The sequence below is a fragment of the Phaethon lepturus genome, unplaced genomic scaffold (genome assembly GCF_000687285.1).
Source record: "Phaethon lepturus isolate BGI_N335 unplaced genomic scaffold, ASM68728v1 Scaffold49964, whole genome shotgun sequence".
NCBI lineage: Eukaryota > Metazoa > Chordata > Aves > Phaethontiformes > Phaethontidae > Phaethon > Phaethon lepturus.
The window spans coordinates 1-11,859 of record NW_010534967.1 but is presented as its reverse complement, the minus strand read 5'-3'; the positions used below and the strand labels follow the sequence as shown (position 1 = coordinate 11,859).

Genomic DNA, 11,859 nt, shown 5'->3' with positions numbered 1-11,859 from the left:
AGCTCTCGGTAGCGTGGTAGCACGAGTTCAGTTCACTCGCTGGGAAGAATCTGCCTGTGCAGGGTTTGGGCCTCCCTTTGTCAGGCGTATTCTGAGCTGAATTTCCCTTCTCTCGCGTGTGTGTGAAATAACTGTAGTATGTAATTCATAGTACCATCAGTTCTGCTCAAATAAAAGTATCTCGAAAATTAAGTTAAGGTGTCATGTTTTAATATCTATGTATAAGTGTAGTTGTTGTCATGCTTACAAAATACACTGCTTGTTCTCAGATCCTGCCTGGTTGCAGGTAAAGGATAATTAAGAGTCATGAGATGGTGTGATAATAGCTTTTAAGTTATGTTGGTTAGGTATAAAATTGCTGTTAAGACACCAACATAGATAATACTTACTACCTTGCATATAGAGACTAGTGTCCTGACTGTCACCGTGCAGAGTTATAATGGAGGATGTTGGTGCTGACCTTGCCAATCACCATTCTCAACAAAACATTTCAGTTGTAGGATGTTGGTGATTTTACTTATGTAGTTTTGCAGAAATACTCTACTGCTTCTTCACCCCTGATATTAGGGAAGGGGAATCCTTAAAGGAAGGAAGAATACTTGCCAAGGTGCATTAGTTCTCAGACCTTTTAACTATAACTAGTTTTGCTGCTAACCATACTAATTTTCTGAGTACAGATCGCACATATCTTCCTCTTTCACAAAAAAAATTATGAAAACTAGAACAAGAATGCAACATGTTGGACTCATAAGGGCTGTTATTCTGATCGTTTTAAACTTTCATTTGTTAGATTTGCTTAAGAAGAAATTTTAATTTGTTCTTGCAACAATTAATGTAACGTATCACAGCAAAGGTAAAGTTTAACTGTATCTACTGTTCCTAGATACAGTTGGCTAAAGTATACTTGGGTTTAAGTCTGAGCTTTTATTGTAGACCATTACATTTAGATGAACTGTCTAGTATCAGTAGCCCAAACTGTGTGTCTCAACATGTGTTGAGATGTCAGAAGGGATGAAATTGCATGTCCTATCTCTGCAGTTGTTTGATCACTTTTAATGAAGTCTAAAATAAATCTTTTGAAGTTCAAAATGGAATAGGAACTTAAAATGTGTTTCACCTGTGTACATGCATGTTATCTTACACCAGCTGTCAGAAATGGCTGACCAAGGTATTGAGTGGTATTATGTGAAGAATGCTTGAAGGGAAGCTCTTTACTCTTTTTATTTTGTTTTTCCCCTGATATAAAATTATGCAGCGCATTCCTAACTTGAAAATTTAAAAATCTGTGTTTATGGTTCCTCATCTTCACATCACCTGATAATCTTGGGGGTGGGGGCTGTTACATTTGTTGTGCCACCTACGTCTCTGAAAAGTCAAAAAATTTGGAAAATTACTGATTTGACAAATTTGTTTCGTGTTTTTGTAGCACGTCAGTGCTTTCATGCTATAAAGTTGATAAAGAGAGACTGCCTTCCACCACTGCATATCGCGAGATGTGCATCTACTGCCTCTGTGCCTCGCATAACTACGCATTATACAATTCATCCTCGGGACAAAGACAAACGATGGGAAGGTAAGCGAAAAAAATGCATTCTTTAAAAGCTTATTCATTTATTTAATTTATTGCTCAGTTTTAAAGACACTGAAATGTGTTGCTGATTTTTTTCTTTTTACAGAAATTCTCTACTCCTAAATACAGTACCAATATTAATTAAATTTTGTGGTTGCTATCTCACAATGGGTGTCGTTAGTGCTATAAAATGGGATCAGATTAAACTTGATCCTAGTTATTTAAAGCAAATATATAAGCTGCTTTTGCTTTAGTGACTATCACAACAAGATTTAATTCTGTCAGGTGTGTATCTGTTGGATTCTTTCAGTTGTTCTGACCATGAGAGTTTGTGAGAAAAGAAGATTAATTTATATGTCTGGACATTCCAGTCTCTACATTCAGCAATTTTAATGGCTTCAATTCCATAAAAGGCACTGATTAATTAGTGTAAAATAAAGTCACATGTTCTGACTAAGGGCCTTTTTTCTTTTCTTTCTGCCTTACCTAGAGTTTCACTGAGTGTCTTTGATACAGCTAGCCAACTGGGCTCTTAAGTTTAACGTCCTAAGGTGATACCTATTTATGGTGTATAGAGATTGAGTATAGGTTTTTATGGTATATCTCCTTACAACTTAAAAAGAGCTAATTTTACACTGGGATGCTAATGTTCTTCTGCACTCTTAAAAGTATTGAAGTAAGGAGTCTATTGAATATTTAGCCTCCTTTTATGCAAAGTAATACTCCTGGGATACCCAGTGGCCAGTATCACAAAGAAAGGTTTAGTGAGAGAGAGGCTGGGGGTAATTAGAGATCGGTTTATATTGTTATCTTTTTTTTCTATTAAAGGGGTAAACATGGAAAGATTTGCAGAGGAAGCTGATGTTGTCATTGTTGGAGCAGGCCCTGCGGGTCTTTCTGCAGCTATTCGGCTGAAACAGTTAGCCGCTGAGCATAGCAAAGAAATACGTGTTTGTCTGGTGGAAAAGGCTTCTCAGATTGGTGCGCATACACTGTCTGGTGCTTGTCTTGAGCCAAGGTCCTTACAAGAACTCTTTCCGGACTGGAAGGAGCGGGGGGTATGTATGAGCATATAAACACTGGAATTAATCCCTAGCTTGTAATGAACACCATATCTGACTCATTCTGGTATGACTTAGTGCCTTGGTACCATTGGTACTTAATACCATTTTAAAATACGTTGATCTAACAAAACAAAAAAACCCCCAGGTAAATCTTTTTAGTCTGTTTCCTCTAGTTTGACAAAGCTAAACTTTTATGTCTACAGAGATATGCTATGGCCTTTTCTCTTTTATGTAGCAGTCTTACTGCATATATGCAGTATGTCTGGTGCATCCTGGGATGCGCTACACTTAGTGCATTTGTGCGGAATCCAACTCTCGTGCACAAGCAGTAACATGGTCGAGTCTTAGCAATGTCAGACTTGTTTCTGTACAGTAGATCTTCATAGTCTCAGGAAATGGTGCATAGTACACTGATTTTTGTGCAGACATAGTGGTGTAACGAATGCCTGAGAGGCTTTTAGGAGGGAGGACAGCAAGAAATGAACAGCTGCCTGCTGTTCACCTGGGAGCTGCAAGAAATAGGCCGTCAACTAGTTGTTTTGTTTTACTGGGTTAAATATGCAAGCTGAGCTGCCTTCTTTAGAAAGGTCTAGAATATTGATGTAGTACAAGCCTGCACGCAAACTATACAAGTGATTTTCCAGGCCCTGTTCCATTTTTTTTTTACCTCAGTAGTTGTGTTGATTCTTACCTGGTTAGTGCCTCAGTAGTCATTATAAAGTACTTTACTTCTCTCTTGTGATACCTTCCTACAGAAGTAGGTATTAAACCTTTACTTGACTGCCAGTTCAATTGTTTTATTTTATTTGTTGTTGCTTTTGTTGGATTGGCTAGAAAAACAGAACACTCAGTACTGATTCTATGTTCTTCTTTTTTTTTTACGTAGGCTCCACTTAATACTCCTGTAACTGAAGACAAGTTTGGAATTTTAACAAAGAAATCTAGAATTCCAGTGCCAATTCTTCCAGGTAAAGTTTAGTGAGGTGGTAGGGAGTCATGTTTCTCTGTGTCTTTTTCAACTTTTCCATGAATCAGATGATTTTGATTACACGTAGTACAGCAAGCATATGTAGAACAATGATAGCTTACAGTGATAGGGTCTATGTAGGTGATGGCTGTGATAATGCGTGATGTTACTGTGAAGATAGTAGCTGTAGAAGGTATGACACCTGATGTATAAAACTTCTGTTATTTTGCTTAGCATTCTGTGTTTTGTGTGTGTGCGTCTTTTTTGCCTAGGACTTCCGATGGTTAATCATGGAAATTACATAGTACGTCTGGGCCACTTTGTGAGTTGGCTAGGTGAACAAGCAGAAGCTTTGGGTGTTGAGGTCTATCCAGGCTATGCAGCATCTGAGGTAATAATGACATCAGTATGTATATAAAAAGTGTTTTTGGAACCCCCTTCACTCCACTCCCGATTATTTGTACATTCACAACTTTCCTCTTAACAGAAGCGTATTGTGAAAACTGTGTTTCAGTGTCTAAATTCCCTGGCTCAAATCCAGCAAAGTGCAAGTGGATCATACAGTATGTTAACAAATACGTAATCTTCAAGTTTGACCATTAAAGACATAGTGCTTAGAAGTTCTGCATTAGAACTTCTAATAAGTGGATTAAAATGACATGTTATTAAAATGTTTTTCTGTTTGTTTAAATATTTCCAAAGGTTCTTTTTCATGAAGATGGTAGCGTGAAAGGGATAGCAACTAATGATGTAGGCATTCAAAAGGATGGAGCACCCAAAGTAAGTAGCTATCTTCCCCATTGCTAGGGGTCTAATTATGGAAATTGTGATGTATCTGCTTCTACTACTACTGTAGTCTTGCTGCAGCTTAAGAAAAAGTATAAAATTCAGTACCTGTCTTCCCTATCCATATATAAAACGGATGGATTATCCATGAAATTTCTGGTCTCAGTATGTTATAAACTTCTGAGATTATAGAAAAAGCCTTTCTTAGAAAGGAGGTTTGTTTGAGGGTGACTTGAAGGCAATATTGTAAGGGTGCTTTGGCATATGTGAAATCAGGAAACAAAGGAAAGGATTCCAGGAACTCCTAGAAAAAAGGTGCTAAGGGGAAATAGAAAGCTGTTGTCCAGCTGGTAGCTAGCAACCTGAGTGTGTTTCTGGCTGATCTGTTCTCTTTGATATTTACAACTGCAGTCACATTTGCTGACACTCTGTCTACTTTGTTGGGGCAAGGTACACACTGAATCTTTATACCTTTTTGCTGGTTGGTCACATTTCTGTATCCAGAAGGTGACTCCCTGACCTAAGTGTCAGACTTTGGCTGATTTTTAGTGGAATTCAGAACCTGTGGTGAGCACATGACTTCCCTATGCAGTACGTAGGGAGAATTTGGCATCTCAGAAAAACTCAGAATGACTTTCACACAGAATTATCTGGGAACAGAAATTCTGGCTACAAGTGTTTTCTTAATATCTAGTTTCTTTTATAAGGTTTCTTACTAGTTACATGGAGTTTTGAAGAAGTACTTACTTTCACATAAAAGTGTGGGCTACTTTTCTCATTTAAGGCAGGGGATGAGAAGAAAAGGCTCATTCTTCTTTTAAGAGAATATAGCCAGTGGAGGAGGAAGGGGTGTCAGGGAAAAGTAATATATTTTCCTAGTAACATTTAGTTTCTAAGTTACAAGACAGACAATATTCCCAAATAATATTGTCTGTTCCCTTAGGGTATAGATACTCTCCCATTTTCCGGTATGTATTTTCTCCAGTAGGAGGCACAAGTAATGCATACAACTTGCTGTGGTAATAATTTTGTTTCAAAATGGGAAGGAACTATGATATTTTTTTTTAAAAGCATCCTCAAAACCTAGATTTCCCCCCCCACCCCGCCCCATTTATTCTGGAAGAGTGTGTCTATTAAGTTCTTTAATGTACATAATTCGTGTGCCACTACTGCAAACTTTTTGAATATTTGAGTGTTTTAACTGTCAGGTCAGCTGATAATACCTCCAGCATATAACAGTTCAGGTAAATAAAAGTAGTTTGTATAACCTTCAAGGCAAGAATATCTTCAATGTGTTTGTACAGAGCCTAATCAAATAGACTGTGGTTAATGAATAGAGTTTCACCTTGCAGTCGGCACCAATCAAACAAAAATGCCAGTGGTAAAAATACATAGTAAAAAGTTGCACATTGATCCTTGTATAGTGGCTGGAGAAGGAGGTTAACTGTGAAATAGAGCTTTGCACATTACAGAAATGCTTCAAATTCATGAATTTCTGATATTTACACTATGGAGTTGTAGTTAATTGGTTTGGTTTATATAAATCTACTTCAAATTGGACAGTATATATTTTTAATCTCTAGGTCAAATAGTATGTCCCTGTAGTTCTCTTAGTAATTTGTAAGGTTAATTCATTTTCAGGTTGACAATCAGAAATTCAAAGAATATACAAAAAAATTGGCAAAATCTTGTAAAAGGTAATTCCAGACTAGAGGGAATGTTTTCATTTGCTAGCCTTTTTCAGAGGTTTCCCACCAGTAAGTTACAAGCAGATTTCACCTGAGAGACAATTTAAAACCAAAGCAATAAGCTTCTCCTGGATGTATGCTGGCTTACCTTGAGATGGTTTTATTGGGTACTGCTGGATATCTTCATCCAAAACTGTTTTTCAGCATTAAACTTTCTGTCTCAAATTAAGCTTTTTCCTTTTTTCCCCTGCAAGATTATGTATATTTAGAATGTTCTATCCTTACATTGCAAATATAATCTAGTAATATTCTCGTCCAGCGTGCTCACATATGGAGGTGACATGCTCATACGTGAGTCTGGTGATTCCCCTTATCTTACTCTCAATCTAATTGTTGGAATTTTTGATGAGAAATTTTTTTTTAATGATACTTAATGCTAGTTTAATTCTACTGTATGTTTTAACATGTAAGATTGGTATAATATTATAGTAACTATTTTGAGGTGGTGGGTTTTTTGGGGGGCAGGGGTGATGCAGGTTTTTCTGATCTGGTGTCTCTGTTGACAGAGAGAGAGAGGCTAGAGCCTCTGTCATATGTGTGTGTGAGGGGGAACAATATTTTATTGTGATATGACTTTGTGAGCAAAAATTGAAGTGTGAAGTTATAGGTTAAGATTCTTTGTTGTGTCAGGGTTTCTTTGCACCATATGAATGAGCAGATGTTCCTCCGATCTGGAAGAGATTCTCTTTCTCAGTAACAAATGGCAATTCACTGTAGTGTTGCTCTACTGGAATCCCCTTACAAGATTTGCCAGGGTTGCATCATGGTTGTGTGGAAAAGAAACCTGGACTAAAACCATAGCTTGCAATGGTTTGTAGGTTCTGGGCAGCGGCACAAAGTAGTGTAAAATCACTTTATTGTCCTCTAGTTTCTTGCCATGAGTTTGGTGTGGCACAGATCTAACTACTGATGAAATGCTCTACTTTTGCAGCCTACCTTTGAAAGAGGCTTGGAACTCCATGCTAAAGTCACAGTCTTCGCTGAAGGTTGTCATGGCCATCTAGCCAAACAGCTGTACAAAAAATACAATCTAAGGGAGAAATGTCAACCCCAGAGCTATGGCATTGGACTGAAAGAGGTATCACCTGCATAATTTTAACAGTTATGGAAAATACTGTGAAGCTATAAGGTAGTTTCTGTTTGCTTTCAAGCTAATTTATGTAAGATGTTAGAATGATAGGTTTTGAGTTACACTTTCAGAATTCAGAATCTTTGCTATTCTGAAGCTGATCAGAGAAGACACTCTCGTGACTGTTTTGTTTCAGCTGCTTCTTCTATATGTGTTATAATTAGAGGTACCTGTGAATCCACTCTGTTAATGTCTTAATTTGATTTTAAATTACATTCATTTGTGAAATCTGTTTTCAGTGCCTTTACTAAGTGAGAGAAGGACTCATGCTGCCTAATTTTAGGGGATTTTAGTACCTGAGGAGAAAAGCCTTTCTATGGATTTTCTGTATATTCATGAGTGAGAAAAGGGCTGTTCCAGATGATGACTTATGCTCTCTGAAATTATGCTCTCATCTTCTGGATGACCTTTTTTTCCCCAAAAAATTCCCTTCACAGGGCTTATAAAATTGGGATAAGGATCAGGTTTCCTTTTTGAAATATTTTATACTCAGGAAATATGACTCATGAAAAAGAACTGTATTATTTTAGAATATGTTCAGAGTTTGACTATAACATATTCTTTATTTATTACTTTAAGGATGTACTTCCAGCTACAAAATATTTGTTAAGTAATTAGTTTACACTTCTGCAGAGAATAACCTGTAAATGTTCTTATGTATGATATAGTCTTAGTTACAATTTCTAATACCTAAATTGTCATTAAAGTAGTGTTTAGCTGCTTTAGAATTCCTTTGCTTCCAGATGAGACTGTGTCTGCTTTTGAAAATAGTACAGTCCAATAGGAATGTATCTGTAAAGTGAAATAGTTGGTACTGATGAGCTGATATCCATACTATGCAAATTTCAGGGTTATTTTTACCTTGGACTTTTTCTGGTCTAGTCCCATGGACTGAGTGCCCTTTCATGACTGGAATGCTTTAGGCTGACCTCTGGACAGTCTAGTTTAGTTTCATGCAAAAGTAATCCAGTTCATGCCTTCCATGGCTGCTGTACATTGTGAACCAAAGCACAGTAAGTGGGAGGAATCAGGAGTCCCGTTCAACAATGTGTTCCTTAATCTAAGCTAATGTAAATGTGTCCTCCATGCTTGAGCTGATCTAATGGTGCTCAACTGCCCTCTGTCATCAGACTGTAGCTGGCACATAACTCCATGGTGAAGACATGTTTTGTGAAATGAGCAGAGAATTGAGTCACTAGCAGAGGCGTGAAGATGCTTCTGTGAGTTCATCATGGGTCAGACAAGTACTGGAGATGTGTAGGAGAGAGCAGAGAGAGGACAGCCTGTTTGACAGCAAATATTTGGATCAACTCAAACATATTGTTAAGCCTGACCTTGCAAAACTTGTGAAGAAATTGCAGTGATTCATATGAAAAAATAAAGTTTTTAAAGAAAGGAGTCAATTTAAGCATTGCGTTCCTTAGCAGAAGTATCTACCAAAGTCACTAACATAAAGGGTCTTGTGTTTGAATGAAAATTTCGGGTATAGTGCTGGAGTCTCAGTCATGTTTTCTGATGCACAACATTTCAAGAAAGAAAAGTATTAGGAAATTCTTAAATGGCAATCCAAAACAAGTATTATACTACCTGATATTTTGCTGTATGAGTTTATGCATCGGTCATAGCAGTAAATTTATTTTCTTCTATGCTTAATTGTGTGTTTCTCTCTTATTGTGTTATTGAAAGGACGTTACTTTGCAATAGAAAGTAATTTTTTTTGTGATCTTCATTTCAGTTATGGACTATTGATGAAAAGAAATGGAAACCAGGAAGAGTAGAACATACTGTAGGCTGGCCTTTAGACAGACATACATATGGAGGATCCTTTCTTTATCACTTAAATGAGCATGAACCTTTAGTTGCTCTTGGATTTGTGGTAAGTGATGTTTTTTTCATGCTTGCTTGTTTTTGTTTGGTCTTCATTTTTATGCAGTTTCTTTTCGTTGTTTTAATGTAAAGATAAAAACACAAGAATAGCAATAGACCAAATTTAGTACTTTCTCAGTCTTAAGAGTGTTTATTCTCATATTAGGGAAGGTTAATTTGTCATATTAATCTGCCTTTAATCCAGTGTCTTTTATTAAGAGCAAAATGGAAAACTTACAAATAAATTTTTTTGCAAACCAAACAAATTTTGGTCAAGCCAAAACCAGACTGTTAATTAAAACTGTGCTTGCAAATTTTTGCAAGTTAAGGAAATATCTAAATCACGTGCACTTTTTACAGTTCAGTTTCCTCATTCGTGTGTCAACCTGGAGTGCCTATGCACTTCATGAGAGAAGTGTATGAAGTGGAAGCACTCTGCAGTTCCACAAGCAGCATCCCTTCCATTTCTGAGATCTTTTAGTTTGTTCTTATCATTCTTCACCCCCATTCGACTTGCCCTCTTTTGCAACTGTCTTTCTGAATTGGACAGGCAGCTTCTTCCTTCTTACTGCCTGTATCAGAAGCATTGAGATCACTAGAGAGACTGTGTCATTCTGCCAGGCAGCGATGCAAGGAGCAATGGTAGGAAACGTCTTTCTAGCACCTACTGTCCTAAATGAAGCATGCACTGTTTATCCTGTGCACGTGCTTTACACACAGAAGTTGTAAGAGTCAGGGACACGGTCTGGACTTAGCAGCATAGGATTGCGGTGACCCTTTGGTCTCCTATATTTCAGAAGGATTGCAGAGTGTGTGTGTAAGCTGTGTCTGTTTTTCTAAGAAACATTGAAAAAACTTGTTAGCTTTTCTCAGACTTCTGCTGTGCAGATTTCCAGTATTAGAAGTAGTAAGTATGGACAGTAGACATTCAAATTCTGTTTGTTTTTAGAAGGGTAGAGAGCTTTGATTCTTACAGAGAATGGTAATCAGTAATGTTCATATTATCTCCAGTTCCGATAGGAGAAAATCAACTTTTGTGTGAACATAGAAGCACTTTTTTGTCTTTGAACTTTACACCTATGCCAGTCTGAGCTGATTCTTGTAGTAGGATTATCTTGCACTTATTTTGAATATTGTTCATTAGCTTTATCTAGCAAGGAAAGTAAATGCAAGCAGTGCTGTAAAAGCAGTGAGCTGCCAGAGGAATCAAGGTACTGTTTGTTGCTGACTCATGATATATTTTATTATTTGTCTCAAATAAAACTTACAGGAACCAGAAATAATCCCTTTCTCAAAAGAGAAAATTTGGCAACATAAGTTCTTTTGGGAGTATATTAAAAATGGGAAATGCAGAGTATATCTTTGAGCAAATTCTCAAATGCATAAGAATCCTAGGCATTCAGCCAATGGGCAATGTCTTTTTCCCCCATTTTTTGCTTTCGTCATTGCTCCCCTGTGCTTTATTACAATGTCTCACCTAATTGGAAATGATAATTGACTCTGCTAAATGATGTGAAGAACTGTTTAAAATACATGAGCACAAAGACATAACTAGAAATAATTGTTTACCTCTTCTTCCAGCTTTTCTAGGGCAAAAAGGTTTTGAAACACAAATTTAAAACAAGTTATCTTGCTTATCCTCCATGCTTAATTTAACTTCACTTTTTTATTTCAAAGACAGATGGAAGGTGATTACAATGCAATCACATATTATCCATGCTTCAGGTTTCAGGTAGGGCAGAGAACAGTCTTATAGTAGCAAATTCTCAGATTTGCTTCTGCTATACTGTTAATAAAATGTATTTTTGGCAGTAGTTTCTCCAAGTAGAAAGATCCTGAGGTTGACTTAGTATAAAATAGATGTTGATCAATAGAGTTGATGTGGTAATATGTATTTGTTTTCTTGTCAAACTTTTGACATTTCATACCTTATTTTCATTAATGTTGCACTTTTTTTTTTTTTTAAAGGTTGGTTTAGATTATCAAAACCCCTATTTGAATCCATTTAGGGAGTTTCAGAGGTGGAAGCACCATCCTAGTGTACAGCCTACTTTGGAGGGTGGAACAAGGATTGCCTATGGTGCCAGAGCGTTGAATGAAGGTGGTTTCCAGGTAACTTTTTCGTGAAGTTTTTTACTTTGAGTTCTCTATAGCCATGTTTTTAGTGCTGTAGATTCAGGTTGTATGCTGTTGGGAAACAACTGAACTATTACAAAGGTGAATAAGGCCCAAAGTTTTGCTGGACAGAAAAACCTTATTATCTTGCTGGATGCTGGATGCTGATATTTGCTAGACTTAGTTTCTGTCATACTAAAAATCTTCTGACATAGTCATTTTACTTTCTAAGTGAAATATGAAGTAGAGTTTATATTGCAATCAAATGTGTTCAGCAGCAAAGAAGCTACAGATAATTCTTTCTTGTGCCTGGAACGTGGGAAAGAGAGGGTAGCACCACTCTGTGTGGTTTGGGGTGGGGGGCAAATTACTTGTTTATCTTAGCAGGGGGAACTTCTTTCCAGTGCTTGACCCTAAAGTCAGTGATGGTGCTGAAATTGTTATGTAGCCTGGCAGGTAAATGTTTTCACCTCCTCAGGTACAGATACCTTTGGCATCTTTCATGCTCAACTTTGAATTTCTTTTTTCTTGGGAGATAAATACCTTGTTTGTTTTGTTCCCGTAAGAAGTCTAAAAGGTTAAATTTTTAAAAATGTATTTCTAAATATATAAAT

At 36.9% G+C, this 11,859-nt stretch overlaps 1 protein-coding gene across 1 annotated transcript; it reads left to right on the top strand.

Moving 5' to 3' along the window:
• Window positions 1-1,430: 1,430 nt before the first annotated feature.
• On the top strand, window positions 1,431-11,242 carry LOC104613685 (electron transfer flavoprotein-ubiquinone oxidoreductase, mitochondrial; the record flags this gene model as incomplete). Its single annotated transcript, XM_010285655.1, has 8 exons — window positions 1,431-1,573; window positions 2,399-2,628; window positions 3,521-3,602; window positions 3,874-3,992; window positions 4,304-4,381; window positions 7,067-7,213; window positions 9,000-9,140; window positions 11,099-11,242. Coding segments are annotated over exons 2-8 (933 nt in total), but the record flags the coding sequence as incomplete, so codon positions are not given.
• Window positions 11,243-11,859: the final 617 nt, after the last annotated feature.